Below are 24,445 nucleotides of genomic sequence, written 5' to 3'. Positions count from 1 at the left end.
TTTCCTGATTTTCTCCTTCACCGATGATCAAGATATCGTCAGCTATAATGCGCACCCCTGGTAACCCATCAAGCGCCTGCGTAAGCCTGTGCTGAAACACCTCAGGAGCCGGGCTGATCCCCATCGGCATTCTCATCCATCTGTACCTTCCGAAAGGGGTGGCAAATGTTGTCATGTAGCTGGACTGCTCTGTCAACTTCACATGCCAGAATCCATTCTTTACATCACACACTGTGAATATTCTTGCATTTGCTAGGTCTGGTAGGACATCATCGATTGTTGGCAGTGGGAAATGTTGTCTCTTTAAGGCTTTGTTTAGGGGTTTAGGATCAATGCAGATTCTCAATTTTCCAGATGGTTTCTTAACCACGACCATGCTACTGATCCAATCTGTGCTCTTTTCGACTGGTGTGATGATTCCTCTTTCCACCAGACTGCTCAGTTCCTCTCTAAGTGGATTCATCAGTGCCACCGGAACTCTTCGCTTAGGTAACTTTACTGGAGTTACGCTGTGATCCACTTCCAGATCATATGTCCCTGACAGGCAGCCATCTCCTTCAAACACCTGTGGATATCGTTCTCTGATCTGTTCTTTCTCCGGAGTATTTTCCTCACTGCCTGTGTGTTGGACAATCTCATCAATGGCCATGATATTTTCTCTTTGAATTCTCACTAGATCCATGCCCTGTACTGCTTTATTGCCAAGTAATGGCACAGATGACTGGCCATCAATCACCAAGCATTCAAGCCTATACAATTTCCTGTTTCTCGGATTCCTTATTTTTATCCTGCATTTGCCCAAAGGCTTCAGAGTGCTTTTGTTGTACATGACAAGGACTTGCTGTGTCTGCTCCAGTTTTGTGTCTGGGTTCAGCAGGTGTATTGGGATAATATTGCAGCTTGCTCCACAGTCTAGCTGAAATTTCACTGGCCTCTTCCCCAGCAACATTGTCGCGAACAGTTGTCTCTCCTGTGTTTTTTCCTGCCCGTCTGAGTGAAGGCTTAATATTTCCTGATACTCATCCTCTGTCTCTGCTACACTGTGTATTCGTTTGATCTGTGAATCTGAAGTTTTGCATTTGGACGCAAAGTGATTGTATTTGTTACATTTGCTGCAGACTTTCCCATAAGCTGGGCAGCTCTCTTTTTTCCACTCATGGTTTTTTCCACAGTACTTGCAGTTCTTTATTTCTTTCGGTCTTGCCCCCTTTGCTTCAGACACTCTTTTAACTGCATGCACCTCTTCAACTACTTGCCCCTCGATTGTTTTCACATTTTCCTTCGAGAGATCTGCTGCTCTGCATATTTGGATGCTTTTTTCCAACGTTAGATCTGTCTCTCGCAGCAAACGCTCTCTCACATGCGAATCATGGATCCCGCATACAATTCTATCCCTAATCAAGGATTCTTTTGCAGTCCCGAAATTGCATGTGTCTGCGAGCACTCGTAGGTCAGTGACGTACTTGTCAATCGTTTCGCTAACATTCTGGTTTCTGGAGAAAAATCTGTATCTCTCAACAGTTTCGTTTGGTTTAGGATTGCAGTGTTTGTCGAACAGAGTTAGTAATTTGTCTAGCGTTTCCACTAGTTGCTCCTCTGGTTTAAGTGTAGTCCACAATGTTTTCCCCAATTCTCTGCCTGTTTCTCCAATCAAGTATTTGAACACTTTTACCTTTGTCTTGTCGTCAGAATCTGCTAACGTTATGTCCACATACAGTGAAAACTCATCTTTCCACGTCTTCCATGTTTTCGCCAGGCAAGTAGAATTCCAATCCAATGTGGCGGGAGGTTTCAAACCGAATGCATCCATCGTTCTTTTCCGTTGTAAAATGCTGTCTTCGGCTTCCTCCTTCACCTCAACTTCTTCATCTGACATTCGTAAGCGTTGTTGTGTTCGGATTTACCGCTGCCACCATGTTTTAATGTTAGATATCTTATTAAATGAAGACGCACACACAGAGTTGCCGTTCAGTCATTTTACCGGGTAACTTCAGAGTGATGCAAACATCCGGGTGCACCCCTCAAATCCCACCGGGTGAAACCCATACATTGTAACAGAGTGGAAACGGCGTGAAGGTAAAGACATCTTTATTTTAACACTAAAACTAAAAACAGGAACCAACAAAAAGCATGCACAATGGCGGTACAAAAAACTGGGTTATGAAACAAAAGACTAGCACAACGGCTATAAACTACAAACATGAAACAAAAACATTTGCGCAGTGGCATGAATAACAAAAACTTACGTGGACAAAATGGACAGCACTGCAAGGCATGAAGCAGATAATCGAGGGCGTGAATGAGGTGATGTTGCCAGCCTGACTACTTGGTAACTGTGGCTTAAATAATGAACATGATTAGTGAAAACAGGTGTGCGACAAGACAGGTGAACTGATTGGTCGTCATGGTAACAAAACAGGGAGTGAAAAAAAAAAGGAACTTAGAGTCCAAAGGTCAAAAGAACCTGGTATTCCTAGGTTGTCTCCCATCCAAGTACTAACCAGGCCAGACGCTGCTTAGCTTTGAGAACAGATGAGATTGGGGATGCTCAGGGTAATATGGCCATACAAAACTCATGGTCAGACATGACAGAAAACTAAATCAGTTGGCCTGGTAAGACAAACAAGGAAATGCAAAACAGAACTAAATGTCCAAAAAACTAAACATACCATGACCAAAACAAAACATTAACCATAGGCGTGACAATTTGTTACATAACTATTAATTCAGAGCTACAATGTTCTAATCTATGATGTTTGTGCGTGTGTGCGTGTGTATCTTAACCCCCACACAGAAACTGGATGGATCAGCAGAGAGAGCATCAAGGCTTTACAAAACAGCATACTAAACACAAAATAAATGAATGATGAATCAACCTACGCTTCGATGTCCCACAATCCAAATGTATTTATTGATATTTAGATGTGTATTTATTCATATACCTTTTATTTTACTGGAGTTAGCAAGCACAAACTACCAGTACACTCTACAGACTGGTAACAGCTGTTCAAACACAATTAGTAATGCCAAGGTAAATGCTAACATAGGCCTCAGTAAGCTAATTTTTGCTAACCTAGCTCAATGCTAAACTAATCCTATGATAATCTCATTTATGCTAAAATATGCTATGCTATGCTAACAGTGACACACCTCACCCGGCCCACGTCTAACGTGCAGCACATCACACAGCCTCGTCACACGGCCTTATTACAAAGACATATCTCTTATCTCAAATGTCTCCTAACAAAGCCTCCTCTCGTATTTTCATTTACACCGTGTGTTATTTCAAACTTTGAACTTGCATATAACAAAAATATATTTGGGAAGGGATGGAGAGATATAGTTAAATAGCTATGTCTTATCTCTCACACCACCTCTTTTTATTACTGTGTCACACGCGCACAACAAAAAAAATGTAGCCAAGAAACTATAATATCGCACAGTCACAATCACACCCACACAGTTAACCGGGTGGAATCACCAACACAGTTAAAAACAACCTCAACAGTCAACTACTTTTCTTACCCAGAAGCAGAGCTGTATTATATCAGAACCTTAATAATAATAAACAACATTTATCATTCACTCTGAGCTGGATAAAATGGCTCGGGAGAGAGAAGTTTGGGCTTCTCTGCTTAGGCTGCTGCCCCCGCAACCCGACTTCCAATAAGCGGAAGAATATAAACAGATGGATGGATCATTCACTCATGATTTCTGAACATAAACTTTGTCTATCTTCTCATAAACACACACGTTTTGGACAATTTCCAAACTTTTACAGATTAGCAGGGATGTGAGAAAAAGCGTGATCTGCTCGCAGCGCCAAAGGGGGGTGTGGGGGGGGGGGGGGTGTTGCGGGAGTGTGGTAGTAATGATTACCTTTCAAGCGAGGGGAATAAAACAGATGAGACTCGCATGTGCATACACAATTGTTATTAAAATACGCATATATATATATATATATATATATATGTATATATATGTATATATATATATATATATACATATATATGTATATATATATATATATACACACATATATATACATATATATATATATATATATATATATATATATATATATATATATATATATATATATATATATATATATATTAATGTACCAAGAAAAACTGAATCAGTCCACATCCAACACACTTTTAAACAATCAGCAATACACACACATTAACAAATGGTAAATGGGTTGTACTTGTATAGCAAATTGCAACCCACCCCATTTCCGGACAAATATAAACAATTATGCACGCGTGCTTTTTGTGGAACGGCAGTCTCTTCTGAATGCAGTTATTTTGCTCATAATGCCGGGATGATCCCGCTTAGCGGCGCAAACTATACGTTACCTCCCTGACCGACACGGCACACAGCCTAAAGCTCCATAGAGTCACTGGTCATCACCCGCCGACTCTACAGTCACGTGTATGGTCAGTTCCAAACAGTTTCACCTAGTTTCACCAAAGCTCTACCGTATGGAGCCCGAGCTCCATCCGTCTAACTGCAGCCCACTAATCAGAACGTTGTGACAAACATCATCTCAGTCTCCCTTCTATCGGAGTCACTGAAAAGGTCACTAAAAATGAGGCTTTTTTACCGCTGCAGCTCCACAAAGGCAGATGTGTCGCACTTTCACAAACGTAACAATTTTTTACATAGTCAAATGTACCGCCAGCTTGTTAAAAATGCCTTTACTTTAGCTGTACCCGACTGTGCTAAACTGGCGTACTTGCAGAAGAAGACCCCCTCTGGCGTTGTCGGTAGAGAGAGGTTAAAAATGTATTTGTTTTGAATCGTTTGTGCAAAACACTCCTAAACCACCACAATTCTATTAACAATTCGCCTTATTGTTAAAACAAGAAATCACAAGTTTACAGACAAACACAGAGACAATATAATCACATATAAAACAACCCAATCCAACCATAATATACCCCAGGGGCGTCACTAGCTTTTAAGGACAGGGGGGACTTAGCCACCAGGAGATGAACAGGATATGAGCGAACATAGCACACGAGTACAAAACTTCACAAACGGCTAACAAAGACTTAGAAATAATTCTTTGTTATTATTATTTAAGTCGGTTAAGGAAATTAAATATAAATGGAAGTCTGAATAGAAATGAGACATGTTTATGTACACTGTAAATAAGAAAGACTAGTAAGTCTGCTGATCTGAAAAAGAGCCAAAGCTGTCAAAGAGCTGAGGGACCATCTTCAAAGTGCAATGTTGAAACAAATAATGCAAACAATAAAATGTAACTTCTAGGGCTTGACATTAATGATTTCCCGTCGTCCCAAGGACGGTAAAAAAAAAATGCACGGGACGATGGCTTTTAACCATTTTTTAATTTTTCTCTTTATGTATTTATTAATTTTACATTTTATATTAATAGTCTTGGATTTTCCTCCCTCTGAAAATCCTATAAAATGTTTAACAAACCATCCTATAATAATACAACAGCTATAAATGTAAAAAATCAATATAATAAAACAAATATATTTTTAATGTTTTTTTTCTATTATTTTAACAATATGCTAATGTATACTACTTTATATAGATTTTACAAGAAACACAAAACTTAAAAACTAAATTATTAACAATTGCAGACACAAGGTTTTGTGCAGCTTCACTCATTGTAAAGGAAAACGGAGGTCCACGCAGGAGAAAAATGACTACAAAGATGGTGTCTGGGTTTTTTCTTTATATATATATATATATATATATATATATATATATATATATATATATATATATATATATATATATATATATATATATATAGATATAGATATGTCCTTACGTAACATCCCCAGAATGACTGACAATTAGGAGGACCAATAGTCAACATGATCCACCCAGAAATAAATAAAACAAATTGCTTATCGATAAGCCATTTAAAATTATTTTTTTAAACATTCATTTATATGTATCATTATTCTTCTACTCACCTTCCCAGTAGAGGCCTCTCCCCTCTCACTTGCTGTGCTCCTCTGCCCTGACTCCTACAGATCAATAGGGATTGTGGAGTAATTATTATTATTATCAACTAATGATAGTCATACGTGAATGAGCTCAGCTCTTATTTCTCCTTCATGTGTAAAGTGAGAAACACAGCTGATGCTCCAGAAGGAAGTAACCATAAAGATAGCAAATGGTAAAAAAAGAGTGCATATTTTACTTTATAAATAACCAGGACCTTCAAGATGCATTTCAGGCTAACTAGCTAACTAAGTAGCAGCATTGTTTTAGAGCGGGAATGTAACTTTTGCCTGCAAAACAACAACAGAGGTTGTCTATAGACAGGTTTTTATTCGTCAAAAACACAACTGGTGTAAAGTGGAGGTAATACATTTTACTACAAGCAGTCAGAGGTGGGACCAAGTCATTGTTTTGCAAGTTACAAGTAAGTCTCAAGTCTTTGCCCTCAAGTCTCGACTCAAGTCCCGAGTCAAGACAGGCAAGTCCCGACTCAAGTCCAAAGTCAAAACTGAAAAGTCTCAAGTCAAGTCCCAAGTCTTGCATTTTGAGTTTCGAGTCATTTCAAGTCATTTTAACCACAGACTAATATATTCACACAGCTTGTGTATGCTTTTAAAACGCTGTATGTATTTATTATTTTAAAAAATAGTGCTGATATTGCACTTCATAATAGCACTATTAACCAGTTATTTTGAACATGTAACTCATTCCTTTACAGAATAAGCACATTTGAAAAAACAAGTGCAACTGTACTTAATCGCACAAAAGTGGTATCATTGTATTTCCATGGCATATTGCATTGGAACTATTTCCAGAGCAGTTTCCATCCTGTTTTTACCTTATCTCAGTGATCTAATCTCATACTGTATGTGTTTATGTGTGCGCACACATGAAAAACATACATGAACATAACAATAAACAGAGTTGTACTTTTTAGATGTCAGGGCCCTATGGAATTTGTACAAATATTCTTAATATGATATACATTTTTACTGAACTTTATTTGACTATGTTTGTTTCTTTGTAGGTGGCTAAAATGCACGGTGCTGCTGACCGCCGTCTAACTTTATGTTACGTAGCATTATGTGTAGGTACCTCATGCAACCCTGCTTAAAAAAAAATCACTTGACAAAAAGTATGAATAAGGTAACAAACTGCAGTGGACGCAACAGATTGTAGTGTTTGCAAAGACGTTATAACCATGGACATCTTTTAAGTAGACCCAACATTGGCTGCTGTGACACAAGCAATTGAAGTGGTGATGAGGAGCTGGTGAGCAGCCTAAACTGACAGTTGAGAGGTAGAAAACAAAGATGCTGGGCTGGTGTTTGGCGTTTTCCTGCTCAAATGAGCGGACTGTTGAAAATAGGAATCGGGGGATTTCTTTTCACAAGTAAGATTTAACATTAACGTACTATTGGTTGTATTTTGTGAAAAGAATATTACCAAAGAGTTGAGAAGGAGCAAAGATCTTCAATATTTGTATGTGAAAAACACAAAGAAATCTTCTGGGGGAGGATGACCCCCTTACAGGGGTTTGCTTTACAAACTTTCAGCCCCACCTAAAACAAAATTCACCAGCCACCACTGATTATGATGCATTCTCAATTTAGGCAAAACATAAGACAATACTCTCTTAACAGTATAACTGTAACCAGGAATAAGTCTTCAAGTAACAATATTCAAATACTAACTTTGTTGGGTAAGACAGACTTTGGTTTTATTCTGAATCCAGTGAAACAGATTGGTGGTTTTAGCTGATATAAAGACTTTCAGGTGTTCATGTATGTTTAAGTATTTGGCAGATACTTTCATCCAAAGCAACATACATGAAAAATACATATAAAACAATCACTGTAAACATGATCGTTTACGGGAAGCATGTGATAGAACATATCAATACAAAGTGTCAAGACAGAATAAACTCTTTGCTGTTGCAGCAACAGAGATACAGTCTATTGATCAGTAACATATATAGATATCTAATATATTCATACATTTTTTACGTAGGATATACACATGTATATATAACCCAATCATATTGTTTCTTCAACTTCTTAAAAATAGCTGACCGTTTTTTCCCCCTTCTCAGGGATTATTATTCCCAGTTTTGATGTTGGACGTCTGGTCACTTATAGCATATAAGAATATTCTATTACTGTTAAGCAAACTATCAACACGCCAAAACATGTGTCCGTTATCATAGTTACACGTATGACAAAAAAACACGTGAAAATCAGTGGTATTCAGTGAGATAAAACGCGCTGACAGTTCAATGCTCCTGCCAAATGAATTGCACTGAGTGGAGTGGATCAACACCCCAAGATGGCGGCCACGCGTCTCGTCAGCGCCATTATGCAGTAGAGTTCCATGCTGCATACCTGCAGGTCCCGAAGCAAGGTCGCAGAGAAAATGTGGACTGGATTTGAGTGATGTGGACATTTTCTATATGAACAAGTAGAATGGATTGGATACTGACGCAGTGAAGGGGGTCGCTGCCTCTCTATGAAGTGAGGGGAAACTGAGTGAATAATGACAGGTTATATAATTATTTTTTTAAAACTCTTATTAGGGTCACTTTAAAATGAATATTTCGGCATGTATTTGTAAAAAAAAGGAAAAAAAATAAAAATAAAAATAAAATAAAATATAACGCCAAATTATTTAGGGGGGTTTAAGAATATTTTTGGGGGTCTTGAGCCCCCCTAAAATAGGCCTAGTGACGCCCCTGATATACCCCATCCCAGGTTGTTTTTGGAGAACCTGCTAGACCTCGCTTTTTTATCAAAAAGAGGTTAAGCAATTAGTCTTACCAATCCTGATCATCTCCAGACAGACAGCTTTTACACTTGAAGAAAAATTGCTTACCTTTAGATGCGCGCGTGCAAACCTCTGTCTGTCTGAGAGAGAGACCGGGTGCGGATGTCGACCGGCAGCCTTCTAGACCATCCTGTTTGTGACACCAATCTCATGTGGTGGAGGGTCTGAAGCTTAAACAGCAAACAAAGTGGATTTAGTACAAAATGTTTATTTACCCATAATCGAAAAGTACAAAGTTGGATTGGATTGCCCATGTAAACAGACAACGTCCTCCGGAAGCGTGGATGATTGAGAATCAAGCAAAATCACACATAGGCCAGGTCTACTTGGCCATTTATATGCTTTCCTCTTGTGTCAAGGTCCCGTTGTTATGGACCTGTTTGTTCTGCAACATATTTGAATCCCTTAGTCATAATAAACAATCAAAACATTTTGTAGAAGGGTCAGACCGACCACAAATCCAACTTTAACCCACATATGCTCTTCCAGTGGTTCAGTATAGGCTTTTTGACAGACTTTCTTTTCAGACTTCGACAGACACAAAATATGGTACAAAGGGTCAGAAATTCCACTACACATATATATTTATAAATATATATATAGATATACACGTATGTGTGTATATCTATATGTATATATATATATATGGTGCAAATTAGAATGGCTTAGAGTTGAGGAAAGAGTACACCAAATTGCGGCTTCACGGTGGCAGAGGGGTTAGTGCGTTTGCCTCACAATACGAAGGTCCTGCAGTCCTGGGTTCAAATCCAGGCTCAGGATCTTTCTGTGTGGAGTTTGCATGTTCTCCCCGTGAATGCGTGGGTTCCCTCCGGGTACTCCGGCTTCCTCCCACTTCCAAAGACATGCACCTGGGGATAGGTTGATTGGCAACACTAAATGGTCCCTAGTGTGTGAATGTGAGTGTGAATGTTGTCTGTCTATCTGTGTTGGCCCTGCGATGAGGTGGCGACTTGTCCAGGGTGTACCCCGCCTTCCGCCCGATTGTAGCTGAGATAGGCGCAAGCGCCCCCCGCCACCCCGAAAGGGAATAAGCGGTAGAAGATGGATGGATGGATGGATACACCAAATTGCAATGTGCCTGGTTTCCAAAATACTCGGAGAAACTGTCCCCAAGTACCTGTCAAACTATATCACCAGAGTAAGTGATACTCACAGGTACTACATGAGAGGGAGTTCCTCAGACCTTGATCCCCCCAAATTCAAGACTCTCATTGGAAAAAATGCATTCTACTACACATTTTGCCACCACACAGTGGAATGCACTACCAAGAGACCTTAAAATTATAACTTACCTACTAAATTTTTAAACTGTCATAAAATCATATATATATATATATATATATATATATATATATATATATAAATATATATATATATATATATATATATATATATATATATATATATATATATATATATATATATATATATATATATATATATATATATATATATATATATATTAGGGCTGCAAATCTTTGGGTGTCCCACAGTGGAATGCACTACCAAGAGACCTTAAAATTATAACTTACCTACTAAATTTTTAAACTGTCATAAAATCATGGCTCAGCTCAACCTCTACCTGATCTGAACCAATATTGATCCCCAGCAACTCTTTGAAGCACCAAACAGGTTTATAGGTGGTTATAGTGTATACATATTTTCTCATTGTGTTTTGAGGTCAACATGTGCATAGTCATGTATATTGTGTATTATGTACATCATTTATACCTTTTTAAACATAGTTTTTTATAGAAATGTTACAGGTTATATATCTTTTAGTATTGATTGTATCAAATGTGATAAATATCTAATGGACCACAATTGAAACAAACCTCTTGGCTTTTTGTGCCATTCATTTGCCTTTTTAAAGTATTACATGGATTAAATTCTTTAAGATGTCAATAAACTTCTCAATCAAAAAAATAAGCAGGCGATAAGCAGATTGTCAATAATGTTTCCTTTTTAGGAGATTTACGTACAAAAATTCAAGTGTGATAATATGTTTAACAGGAAATACAAATACACTTATCTATGTTTACAAACATATCTAAACTGTTGACTGTGAATCAGAATGTGCAATAATGTTATGTTACTCACTGTGCCTTGTATATATTTTTTTATTTTTATTTTAGCTAAGTACCATGTGACTTGTTGAAGGGTGAACTAGCAACGTAAGATTTTCATTGAAAGGCAAACTGTCTGTTTAAGTGTACATACTGTATGACAATAAACAATCTTGAATTTTAAACAAATACTAGTTCAGTGCTAATTTACATAAAATTGGCCGTAAAGATGTTACTGGTTAGCATTGACAATTTTCAATACCTGTTAAATGTACAATCTATATATATGTTTATGTATAAATTACAATCTAATACATAACTAAAGTACACTTTACAATCTAATACATAACTAAAAATACACATTACAATCAAATAATACTGGCACATTTAGATATTGCAGTATACAACTCTGACTAAGGCAGAGATGTGACATTTGCGAACAAACTGATTCTTTAGAACAGCTCGTTTTTTCATGCACATGCTTATATAGCTTAGGCAATTACCCACGCTACTAGGAATGGAGTCATACTGAAACAAATTAAATAATAAATATATATATATATCTATATTTATATATATATATATATATATATATATATATATATATATATATATATATTTAAAAAAATATATATATATTTTTGTAAATACATATGTGTATACATACAAAATAAAAATACATACAATGAAAAATACAATAAAATACATGTTTGTATATAGATGTATACTGTATACATGTATACATATACTGTATATATGTACATACATACTGTCTAAAGCAAGGCAATTTTATTTAGGAAGCACAATTCATAGACAAGGCAATTCAAAGTGCTTTACAGAAAATTAAAAGAAGGCAAAAATACAATTGTAATTCATAATTCAAAATAAAATCAGTAAATACTTTCATCTTTAAAGCAATCTTAATTATTTAAATCCATCAAATAGTGTGAGAAAAATTATTTCAGTTGTTATACGCACAATTACATAAAAGTGTTTTCAGCTTGGATGTGAACATTGCCAACGTTGAGACCCATCTCACATCTTGAGGAAGACTATTCTAGATTTTAGCAGCATAAAACTGAAACGCAGTTTCACCGTGTATATGTATAAATAAATACATTGTGTGTGTGTGTATATGTGTATGTATGTATGTATGTATGTATGTATATATATATATATATATATATATATATATATATATATATATATATATATATATATATATATATATATATCCATCCATCCATCCTTTTTTCTACCGCTTATTCCCTTTGGGGTCACGGGGGGCGCTGGTGCCTATCTCAGCTCCAATCCGGCGGACGGCGTTGTACACCCTGGACAAGTCGCCACCTCATCCCAGGGCCAACACAGATAGACAGACAACATTCACACTCACATTCACACACTAGGGCCAATTTTTAGTGTTGCCAATCAACCTATCCCCAGGTGCATGTCTTTGGAAGTGGGAAGAAGCCGGAGTACCCGGAGGAAACCCACGCATTCACAGGGAGGACATACAAACTCCACACAGAAAGATCCCGAGCCCGGTATTGAACCCAGGACTACTCAGGACATTCGTATTGTGAAGCAGACGTACTAACCCCTCTGCCGCTGTCAAGTCCATATATATATATATATATATATATATATATATATATATATATATATATATATATATTAGGGCTGCAAATCTTTGGGTGTCCCACGATTCGATTCAATATCGATTCTTGGGGTCACGATTTGATAATATATCGATTTTTTCGATTCGATTCTCAATTCAAAAATAATATTTTTACGATTCAAAACGATTCTGTATTCATTCAATACATAGGATTTCAGCAGGATCTACCCCAGTCTGCTGACATGCAAGCAGAGTAGTAGATTTAAAAAAAAAAAAAGCTTTTATAATTGTAAAGGACAATGTTTTATCAATACTGTAAATTTGTTTTGACTAATAAACAAACCAAAAATATAACTTATTTTATCTTTGTGAAAACATTGAACACAGTTGTTGTCAAGCTTATGAGATGCGATGCAAGTGTAAGCCACTGTGACACTCTCGCTGCTGTGTTGGATCCACTTTGGACTGGACTCTCGCGACTGTGTTGGATCCATTGTGGATTGAACTTTCACAGTATCATGTTAGACCCGCTCGACATCCATTGCTTTCCTCCTCTCTAAGGTTCTCATAGCCATCATTGTCACCGACGTCCCACTGGGTGTGAGTTTTCCTTGCCCTTATGTGGGCCTACCGAGGATGTCGTAGTGGTTTGTGCAGCCCTTTGAGACACTAGTGATTTAGGGCTATATAAGTAAACATTGATTGATTGATTGACTATTGTTCTTTTTTTTTTTTTTTTTATAAATGTCTAATGATAATGTCAATGATGGATTTTTAACCACTGCTATGCTGAAATTATAACTAATATTGATACTGTTGTTGATAATATTCATTTTTGTTTCACTACTTTTGGTTTGTTCTGTGTCGTGTTTGTCTCCTCTCAATTGCTCTGTTTATTGCAGTTCTGAGTGTTGCTGGGTCAGGTTTGGTTTTGGAATTGGATTGCATTATTATGGTATTGCTGGGTAGTGGTTTGTTGGATTGAGGCCCGGATGACGACATCCATTGCCATCGTGAATGCCAGGGGTGAGATAGTGCATCCCGCCATGATGCCTTCCTCCAAGCGCTGCCAAGAGGTGGTAAAGTCAGAGGTGGTGAAGCAGAACTGCACGTCCTGGAAGTAGAATTGAACCAGGGCTGTGATGGTGTCTGGTATGTGGAAGAAGTTGAAGGCAGACCACAGGAGTTCATGGGGCACCGAACCAAAGGCATTGGCAAGGTTCATTAAGACTCCGTGGAGATCCTTTCTCTCCGCCTTTGCCAATTGGATTTGGTGCCAGATCATGTTGAAATGTTCCGAGCACCCGGAGAATCCTGATATTCCTGCCTTTTGTACAGCTGTATCGATGTACTCACTTCTTCGCAGATACTCGCCCATCCTCTGTGCAATGATACTGAAGAAGATTTTGCCCTCAACATTTATATATATACTGTATATATATATATATATATATATATATATATATATATATATATATATATATATGTATATATATATATATATATATATATATATATATATATATATATATATATACATATATATATATATATATATAGAATAATGAAACCCCCTCCCCCAACCACCTGAAACGCCCCCAGTGTGTCTGTCTGCAGAACAGGTGAAGCACAGCTATATAAGTTACACACAGGCAAGGTCGTGGGTCCTGACGGTGTGAGCCCCAGGGTGCTCAAAGCCTGCGCCCCTAAGCTGTGTGGTGTGCTCCAGCACATCTTCAACATTAGCCTTAGGCTGCAGAAAGTCCCCACACTGTGGAAAACTTCATGTGTGGTCCCCATCCTTAAGTGCACGCGACCCAGCACGTCGAAGGACTTCAGGCCGGTGGCTCTAACCTTTCATATCATGAAGACCATGGAGAGGTTGGTCCTGGAACAACTCCGCCCTACAGTCAAGCCCCACCTGGACCCACTCCAATTAGCCTACCTGCCAGGACTGGGAGTGGAGGACGCAGTCATCTACCTGCTGAACCGAGTCCACGGCCACCTAGACAAGCCTGCAAGCAGTGTGAGGGTCATGTTTTTGACTTCTCCAGGGCTTTTGATACTATACGGCCTGGGCTACTGGGTGTGGAGTTGGAGAAGATGCAGGTGGAGGCCCCCTTGGTGTCCTGGGTTGTAGATTACCTGACTGACAGACCACAGTACGTTCAACTGCAGGACTATGAGTCTGACAAACTGGTCAGCAACACTGGGGCCCCGCAGGGCACAGTCCTCTCCCCCTTCCTCTTCACCATTTACACCACCGATTTCCACTATATGTCAGACTCCTGCCACCTTCATAAGTTTTCTGATGACTCTGCGATAGTGGGGTGCATTGAGGATGGTGATGATGAGGAATACAGGTGGAGGACTTTGTCACATGGTGTGGAAAGAACCACCTCTAGCTTAATGTGACGAAGACCAAGGATGCTGGTTGTGGACCTGGGATGGAGGAAGAGTACTCCGGCGACCCCTGTTTCCATCAGGGGGGGTCGATGTGGACATGGTTGAGGATTATAAATACCTGGGAGTACACATGGACAACAAGCTGAATGGGTCAAAACATGCTGAGGCCTCCTAGAAGAAGGGCCTCAGCCTCTACTTCCTCAGGAGGCTAGGATTCTTCAACGTCTGTACAAAAATGTTGAAGATGTTCTACGAGTCGGTGGTGGCGGCCACCTTCTTGTACGCCCTGGCCTGCTGGGGCTGCGGGCTGAGAGTGAGGGACGCAAACACACTGGACAAGCTGGTAGAGAAGGCCAGTAACGTGGTGGGAGTGGAGCTAGACTCTCTGGCGGTGGTGTCAGAGAGGCGAAGTCTAGCATTTATGGACAACACCTCCCACCCACTACACTCGGACCATGCAGAGAGAATGAGCACGTTCAGTGGAAGGCTCGGACTCCCAAAATGCAACATACCGACTGCCATCAGACTACATAATGCATATGTTCCTTCTTGACTGCACTTAAATGTACATTTAGTATCCATTGATGCAATTTATTCTTAATTATTATTTGTTACATTTTTTTATGTGTGAAAATTCAAACTAGTGATGTCACTGTCAGTGGATGGAAATATGACACCGTCTTCTCGAATGTTTACAATGAAAACACAACATTAATGAAAATGATAGTAAAATAATATTTCAGAATGATTAACATTTGTGTAATTTTAAATGAGTTCCTTAAATAAAAAAAGCTATAAGAACAAACAAGTCTTATGAATGGTTCTTTAAAAACAAGGGCCCTTCAAGAACCAGCCCCCTTTCAAGAGCCATAAATTCCATCTCTGGGCTACGGCAGCACCACTAGGACAAAATGCATCAAAACAAGAAGTACAAGACAACAAAACACCTGGCAATGCAGCATCATGACAGGTGCACAAACATCACCAGGTGTTGTTTTTCTTAGTTTTTCCATGTCAAGATTTCATGTAGGCTGTGTCTTCAGAATTTTACTAAATGCACTTTGGACACCCCTGATCTAATGTGTGTTTGTTGGAAGATTCATGTCCTGTATTGCAATCCCAAGTGTTTCTTTTTTATGTGAGCAGGTCCTATATTCCCGAAAAGAAGATCATGAGGAACAGACTGGCCGTGACGTTGATGGAAAAGTGAGACAATGTGTCAAGTTGACTTATTTTTTGGGGGCGGGACATTTCAAATGCTCATTCATTTTCAAGCAAGTAATATTAATTGGCAACTTCAACTTGAGTCAAAACTAAAGTCAAAATGCCAAGTAGTGGAAGTGAGAGATTTTTGTGCATGGTATAAAAAGAACTCCTCTCTGAGCTGCCACCTTATCGTTGTAGAGGAGTTTGCGTGTCCCAATGATCCTAGGAGCTATGTTGTCCGGGGGGCTTTATGCCCCCTGGTAGGGTCTCCCAAGGCAAACAGGTTCTAGGTGAGGGATCAGACAAAGAGCATCTCGAAAACCTCTATGAAGAAGAAAAAACATGGACCCAGATTTCCCTCGCCCGGACGCGGGTCACTGGGGCCTCCCTCTGGAGCCAGGCCCAGAGGTGAGGCACGGTGGCGAGCGCCTGGTGGCCGGGCCCGGCCGGGCACAGCCCGAAGAGGCAATGTGGGTCACCCCTCCAATGGGCTCACCACCCATAGCAGGGGCCATAGAGGTCGGGTGCAATGTGAGCTGGGCGGCAGCCGAAGTCAGGGCACTTGGCGGTCCGATCCTCGGCTACAGAAGCTAGCTCTTGGGACGTGGAACTGGGGGGGAAAGAGCCTGAGCTAGTGCGCGAAGTCGAGAAGTTCCGGCTGGATATAGTCGGACTCACTTTGACACACATCAAGGGCTCTGGAACCAGTTCTCTCGAGAGGGAATGGACCCTCTTCCACTCTGGCGTTGCCGGCAGTGAGAGGCGACGGGCTGAGGTGGCAATTCTTGTTGTCCCCCGGCTCAAAGCCTGCACGTTGGAGTTTAACCCGGTGGACGAAAGGGTAGCCTCCCTCCGCCTTCGGGTGGGGGGACGGGTCCTGACTGTTGTTTGTGCTTACACACCAAGCAGCAGTTCAGAGTACCCACCCTTTTTGGGAGCACTCGAGGGAGTACTGGAAAGTGCTCCCCCGGGCGATTCCCTTGTCCTCCTGGGGGACTTCAACGCTCACGATGGCAACGACAGTGAAACCTGGAGAGGCGTGATTGGGAAGAATGGCCGCCCGGATCAGAAACCGAGTGGTGTTTTGTCATTGGACTTTTGTGCTCCTCACAGTTTGTCCATAACAAACACTATGTTCAAACATAAGGGTGTCCATATGTGCACTTGGCACCAGGACACCCTAGGCCGCAGTTCCATGATCGACTTTGTAGTTGTGTCATCGGATTTGCGGCTTTATGTTTTGGACACTCGGGTGAAGAGAGGGGCGGATCTTTCTACCGATCACCACCTGGTGGTGAGTTGGCTGCGATGGTGGGGGAGGATGCTGGACAGACCTGGGAGGCCCAAACGCATTGTGAGGGTCTGCTGGGAACATCTGGCAGAGTCTCCTGTCAGAGAAAGGTTCAATTCCCACGTCGGGAAGAACTTTAAACATGTCACGAGGGAGGTGCTGGACATTGAGTCCGAGTGGACCATGTTCCGCACCTCTATTGTCGAGGCGGCTGATCGGAGCTGTGGCCGCAAGGTAGTTGGTGCTTGTCGGGGCGGCAATCCTAAAACCCCTTGGTGGACACCAGCGGTGAGGGATGCCGTCAAGCTGAAGAAGGAGTCCTATCGGGTCCTTTTGGCTCACAGGACTCCGGAGGCAGTGGACAGGTACCGACAGGCCAAGCGGTGTGCAGCTTCAGCGGTCGCGGAGGCAAAAACTCGGACATGGGAAGAGTTCGGGGAAGCCATGGAAAACGACTTCCGGACGGCTTCGAAGCGATTCTGGACCACCATCCGCTGCCTCAGGAAGGGGAAGCATTGCACTATCAACACCGTGTATGGTGCGGATGGTGTTCTGCTCACCTCAACTGCGGATGTTGTGGATAGGTGGAAGGAATACTTCGAAGACCTCCTCAATCCCACCAACACGTCTTCCTATGAGGAAGCAGTGCCTGGGGAATCTGTGGTGGACTCTCCTATTTCTGGGGCTGAGGTCGCTGAGGTAGTTAAAAAGCTCCTCGGTGGCAAGGCCCCAAGGGTGGACGAGATCCGCCCGGAGTTCCTTAAGGCTCTGGATGCTGTGGAGCTGTCTTGGTTGACAAGACTCTGCAGCATCGCATGGACATCGGGGGCGGTACCTCTGGATTGGCAGACCGGGGTGGTGGTTCCTCTCTTTAAGAAGGGGGACCGGAGGGTGTGTTCCAACTATCGTGGGATCACACTCCTCAGCCTTCCCGGTTAGGTCTATTCAGGTGTACTGGAGAAGAGGCTACGCCGGGTAGTCAAACCTTAGATTCAGGACGAACAGTGTGGTTTTCGTCCAGGTCGTGGAACTGTGGACCAGCTCTGTACTCTCGGCAGGGTCCTTGAGGGTGCATGGGGGTTTGCCCAACCAGTCTACATGTGCTTTGTGGACTTGGAGAAGGCATTCGACCGTGTCCCTCGGGAAGTCCTGTGGGGAGTGCTCAGAGAGTATGGGGTATCGGACTGTCTTATTGTGGCGGTCCGCTCCCTGTACGATCAGTGCCAGAGCTTGGTCCGCATTGCCGGCAGTAAGTTGAACACATTTCCAGTGAGGGTTGGACTCCGCCAAGGCTGTCCTTTGTCACCGATTCTGTTCATAACTTTTATGGACAGAATTTCTAGGCGCAGTCAAGGCGTTGAGGGGTTCTGGTTTGGTGACCGCAGAATTAGGTCTCTGCTTTTTGCAGATGATGTGGTCCTGATGGCTTCATCTGACCGGGATCTTCAGCTCTCACTGGATCGGTTCGTAGCCGAGTGTGAAACGACCGGAATGAGAATCAGCACCTCCAAGTCCGAGTCCATGGTTCTCGCCCGGAAAAGGGTGAATGCCATCTCCGGGTTGGGGAGGAGACCCTGCCCAAGTGGAGGAGTTCAAGTACCTAGGAGTCTTGTTCACGAGTGGGGGAAGCGTGGATTGTGAGATCGACAGGCGGATCGGTGCGGCGTCTTCAGTAATGCAGACGTTGTACCGATCCGTTGTGGTGAAGAAGGAGCTGAGCCGGAAGGCAAAGCTCTCAATTTACCGGTCGATCTACGTTCCCAACCTCACCTATGGTCATGAGCTTTGGGTCATGACCGAAAGGATAAGATCACGGGTACAAGCGGCCGAAATGAGTTTCCTCCGCCGTGTGGCGGGGCTCTCCCTTAGAGATAGGGTGAGAAGCTCTGCCATTCGGGAGGAACTCAAAGTAAAGCCGCTGCTCCTCCACATCGAGAGGAGCCAGATGATGTGGTTCGGGCATCTGGTCAGGATGCCACCCGAACGCCTCCCTAGGGAGGTGTTTAGGGCAGGTCCAACCGGTCGGAGGCCACGGGGAAGACCCCGGACACGTTGGGAAGACTATGTCTCCTGGCTGGCCTGGGAACGCCTCGGGATCCCCCGGGAAGAGCTAGACGAAGTGGCTGGGGAGAGGGAAGTCTGGGTTTCCCTGATCAGGCAGTTGCCCCCACGACCCGACCTCGGATAAGAGGAAGACGATGGATGGATGGATGGGTATAAAAGAACAACACTATTGATGACCTAACCTTTAGGGACCGGTACCAAAATTCTTCAAACTGAAAATGAGGAAACTAAGTCCGAAAACTCAGTTGTAATACACTTTTACACCACCTGTGGCAGTAACGACTATATCAAACAAACAGAAGAAGGCTCTTAAGTGCAAAAAAGGTGACTAAAATTGACAATTTTAAGAAACAATAATTTTTCGAATGTATTTTACCACAATAGAATAGTATGGAAATTGCTTTTTTGTCCATTATCTGTGAATCCCTTTTTATGGAGTATATTTGGTTGGTACTTATTTTTCTAATCAGCCTTACCTAAGCCCAATGTGTACATGGATAGATAAATAGATAATACATGTTGAATAAATAATAATATTTGTGATTAACACGTTTCATCTCATGGGACAAGGTTGTAAACTGTAAGCTGGTTAGATATCATTATTGAATACAATTAAAATCGATAATAAGATGACTCATTCAGTGTTAAGCCCCTTTGTAGTGGAAAGGTGGGGCCTCAAGGTCAAAATTTTTAGTAATCATATATTATTCATTAAATTTTTTTAGCATATTTTTTTGGGATTCTGCTTATCTTAAAATGAGCTAACTTCCCACAATTGAGAACACTGGTCTGTATCTAAACACATACATAAGTACAGTGTATCTAAACACATAAATAAGTACACTGTGTGACGGGACAGCAGGAGAAGAAGACGGCTGGAAGACGATGACGTTGCTGGCTGTCAGCGTATTTATTGACAACTTGGAATGTGTGTGGTGTGTAATTAACCCAAAGAGATGAAATGTAACTAAGTGTTAGCCTTATCTGAGCGTGGAGATCAGGCAGAGGTTTCCAATTTGGGCAAGGCAGGGTTGAGCGTCGTAGGACAGGCGGAGGATCAAGGGGAGGAGCGCGGCGTCGTGGTTGGTAAGCAGGCGTGATGTCGATGTCCAGGGAGGCAAGGGAAGATCCACGGGGGTTTTCAGGTTGACGAGACACTCAACTCGACAACGAGGAATGATGATGGTGAACTGGAGAATGACACAACACAAGAGACAAACAGCACAACAGGGAGGGAGCACAGGGAGAGAGCAAATGCAAGCAGGAGAGCTGGAGACGTGTGGGCTTACTGGACAGCGTACGTGAAGCTACGTTCTGGCGTCAGGTCTCAGGTTGTGCTGGATTATGAAGGCTGATCGCTTATCACGGACAGGTGGGTTGATTGCGGAGCATTTGCAGCCGCGCTTGAGCGTGCTCGCAGCGGAGAGAGAGCGCTCGTAAGAGGGAGAAGCAGCTGAAGTCTCACCCATAACACAGTGTAGATAAACACATAAATAGGCCCTGCGATGAGGTGGCGACTTGTCCAGGGTGTACCCCGCCTTCCGCCCGATTGTAGCTGAGATAGGCGCCAGCGCCCCCCGCGACCCCAAAAAGGGAATAAGCAGTAGAAAATGGATGGATGGATAAGTGCGGTGTATCTAAACCACTGGTCCCCAACCTTTTTGTATCCGCGGACCGGTCACCGCTTAATAATTTGTCCCGCGGCCTTTTTTTTTCTTTTTCTTCTTTGTCATGAAAAATGGACGTTTTTGTCATGAAAAAGGGAGTTTTTTGTGATTGGTGCACTATTTGTAACTGTATATTGTGTTTTTTATGTTGATTTAATAAATTTTTTTTTTTTTTTTTTTTTATAAAATTTTTTTTCTGCGCCCCGGGACCAATCGGGCCGTGGCCTGGTGGTTGGGGACCACTGATCTAAACACATACATAAGTGTGGTGTATCTATACACATAAATAAGTGCAGTGTAAATAAACACATACATAAGTACCGTGTAGATAAACCCATAACTAAGTACAGTGTTACCAGTTGCACTATTTGTTTTTTGACATTAAATTCATGTTTTCCTGCACTATACTTGCTATCTCTGCATCTTGGGGTTCAAGACTGACAGCAGTCCCTGACAAGGACATGATTGGACAGATTTTTGGGATGCCACTGAAACTAGTTCAGCTACCTGATGTGTGTCTTTACTTTATGAATGTTTTTTTAATGTCAAAATAATGAACTTGAAATATATTTCATTCTAGAGTCACAATGAGGAAAAGTCTCTTTGAACATCTTGCAGCTCGTGGAATTCAGGTATGATGTAGATTTCGTGTAGAATCCAAGTGATAGCCGTACTGGAACTGTTACCTTTTATTATCATATTTATTATTATTCCATGTGTTTCCTCACATTTTGGCGGGGTTATAGTTTAGGTTAGGTTATAGTTTTATAGTGTTCTATTGTTTCTATCAGGGATGTCCAAACTTTTTGACTTGGGGGCCACATTGGGCTAAACAAATCTGGCCGGGAGCCGAAAAGCCAACTGCATGTAAAGTTACTATATATAAATATTGCTATGATAAAAACGGCATGAAACAAACAAACAAAAAAAACCACTTATAATTGGTTGGTTGGATCCGAAATAGATTCTAGAGATTTAAGATTTGAAAAGTAAAAAAACCCCTAATAATAATCTATGTTTAGGGCCCTTTTGGATATAATTTTTGGGGGGTTTTCATATTAACTGTCATTTGTCAAAAATATTAATGAATCAAAATCAATGTTATGAATTGTTGACCTGTTGAAGACTCCAATCTCTTCACATCAAATTCTCCAAACATATAAGAAATCAAATAAAAAAATGTTAAGACTTATTCTGAAGTAGGGCACTTTTGGATCGCTGGAAATTTTAGTAGAATTTTTTAAAATGACCTTTGTTAAAAAGAATAAGAAAAAAAAAAAAGAGATAAAATCATTGTTATTAATTATTGACCTTGTACCACTCTCTGGTTGCGGGATCTCAGTGACAGGGAATGATCACGCTGGATCAGCAGACGTTTACAGACTTTTATTTTCTTTTATTTTGTACAATGTCGAGTTTCTCGTCCCCCTCAGTCTCTCTGGGCTCCCCTCTCCTTCCGGGCTCCTCATGCTGCTCTAAATAGAGAGACTGGTGATTAGACAACCTGTTCCAGCTGGGTTATCCACTCACCAGCAGCTGCTTCGTAGCCAGCTTCCGCACATGCTCCGCTCACAGGCGACACCTGGACCACGCCCCCTCCACAGACCTATTTAAGGTTCCAGTTACTTTCCACTTTGAAAATAATGGGGGTAAATAAGACACATTTTGTGTTTTTGCCATTGAACAACAAAATAATAACTACATCGAAAGATAGATCTGAAGTTGATCTAGAGATTTAAGCTATGAAAAAAATGAATCTAAATCTACAAAGTCGTGTATAGAGGCTCTCACGGGTCAGCAAGTTGGCCTCAAAGGGGTTCCAGACCCAAGACGTGGACACGGTAAAGGTTTTGCATTTGGGGAACTTGCCTGATTTGGCGACGCTCAACAACACACTTCTTTACCTCATCAGTGTCAACTGTCATGCATATGTCACAACTCAACTTATTGAACAAACTTAGATATTGTTTTCACCACAGTCACATTTTGTCTATTCCTACTTCTGTGAACCACAGCTATCAGCACAATGCATGTATTGTGACATATTGTCTTTGGAGATCATTTGATCATTTTGTCTATTCATACTTCTGTAAACAGCAGCTATTGGCACCATGTTGACATGTTGACTTTGGGAATCATTCCATTGCATTATTTCACATAGAAAAGGCTAAAAAAATAAGGCTTTCTACACAACGTAATCTTGGGAATAATGCGATCGGTATTTTAAGGACCCCAACAATCGTGTTATATCGACTTATTTTGGCCATTTTTATGACTGACCAGGTCCCTGGGACCAAACTTTAAGGGGGGCCCTAAAGGTTAAAAAAATATGTATGTAGTCTCTTGGTTTTGAAATGACAAATATCAAAATGGCCCCCGCATGTTTAGATTTTTCAGTGGAAAAAGTTTGTGAGCTCCTGAGTCATGTTCATGAAATAGACGAGTGTTTTCCAACAATACATACAATATTCCATCCAGTGCTTAATGTGTAATTGACGTGTGATTGCAGGTGCATTTGTTTGTGTGCAATAAGGACGAAGACATAAGGGCGGCGTTGGAGGTGGGGGCCACGGGGGTGATGAGTGACTACCCCTCGCGTCTGTCACGCACCCTCAGAATCAAACGTTAAGAGTGACCTGTCATGTGGCAGCTTTCTGGTGCACAACAACATACCAGACTGAAATGTAGACCTTAATAAAACAGGTGAACTTTTTAAAATATATATTTGTGTACATGTGTATGTGTATGTACAGCGTAAAACATGCTGGGTTATTTTGGCAACCCAATTTATGGGTTGCTAGTGTTAAGCATACATGCCAACACTCCCGAAGACAAAGCAGAAGAATGAAGAAGAGACAAGTCATGACGACGACGAGTAAGAAGAAGAAGTACGCTTGCAAGTTATCAGAGAGGGTGTTGAGCATGGTTAGTAAGGTAGTGACAGAAAGTAGAACAAGGATGGACGATTCAACCCTAAACTCACTCCTTTCCTGCAAATTAAATTTCAGAGATGCTGTCCATATCTATGCTCCTTCCAAGGCTGTGCTACTGGCGGCCAAGCATTTGCACTTTCAAATACAAATACAAATACAAATACACATACATACATATATATATATATATATATATAATAATTGTATTGAAGAGCAACAATTTTTTGGGTTGTAAGGGTACTATTGTTACTTATTTTCTGGGTAATCAAAATTATGAACCATTTTTGGTTGTTTTTCAATGAGTGACTCATTTTTGGGTGTTAGGAGCTGGACGAAGTTGTCAGGCTTGGACTATG

The 24,445-nt window shown here is 41.2% G+C and overlaps 1 protein-coding gene across 4 annotated transcripts in view; it reads left to right on the top strand.

Moving 5' to 3' along the window:
- gdpd3a (glycerophosphodiester phosphodiesterase domain containing 3a) overlaps positions 1-23,878 on the top strand; it is a 56,718-nt gene extending 32,840 nt beyond the window's left edge. For 2 of the 4 annotated variants that reach the window (XM_061885305.1, XM_061885306.1), the window contains 3 exons: positions 16,075-16,134; positions 21,737-21,788; positions 23,666-23,878. In XM_061885305.1, coding sequence (XP_061741289.1) covers positions 16,075-16,134; positions 21,737-21,788; positions 23,666-23,785 — 232 coding nt within the window. In that variant the 3' untranslated portion in view covers positions 23,786-23,878. Of the gene's footprint in view, positions 1-2,794; positions 2,876-16,052; positions 16,135-21,736; positions 21,789-23,665 lie in introns of those variants that run through there. The other 2 variants (XM_061885307.1, XM_061885308.1) reach the window with 2 other exon arrangements.
- The last annotated feature ends 567 nt before the right edge of the window (positions 23,879-24,445 follow it).

This window comes from Nerophis ophidion, linkage group LG23 (genome assembly GCF_033978795.1).
Source record: "Nerophis ophidion isolate RoL-2023_Sa linkage group LG23, RoL_Noph_v1.0, whole genome shotgun sequence".
Classification (NCBI taxonomy): domain Eukaryota; kingdom Metazoa; phylum Chordata; class Actinopteri; order Syngnathiformes; family Syngnathidae; genus Nerophis; species Nerophis ophidion.
The sequence above is the reverse complement of the archived record's forward strand: the minus strand, read 5'-3'. Positions and strand labels throughout refer to the sequence as shown.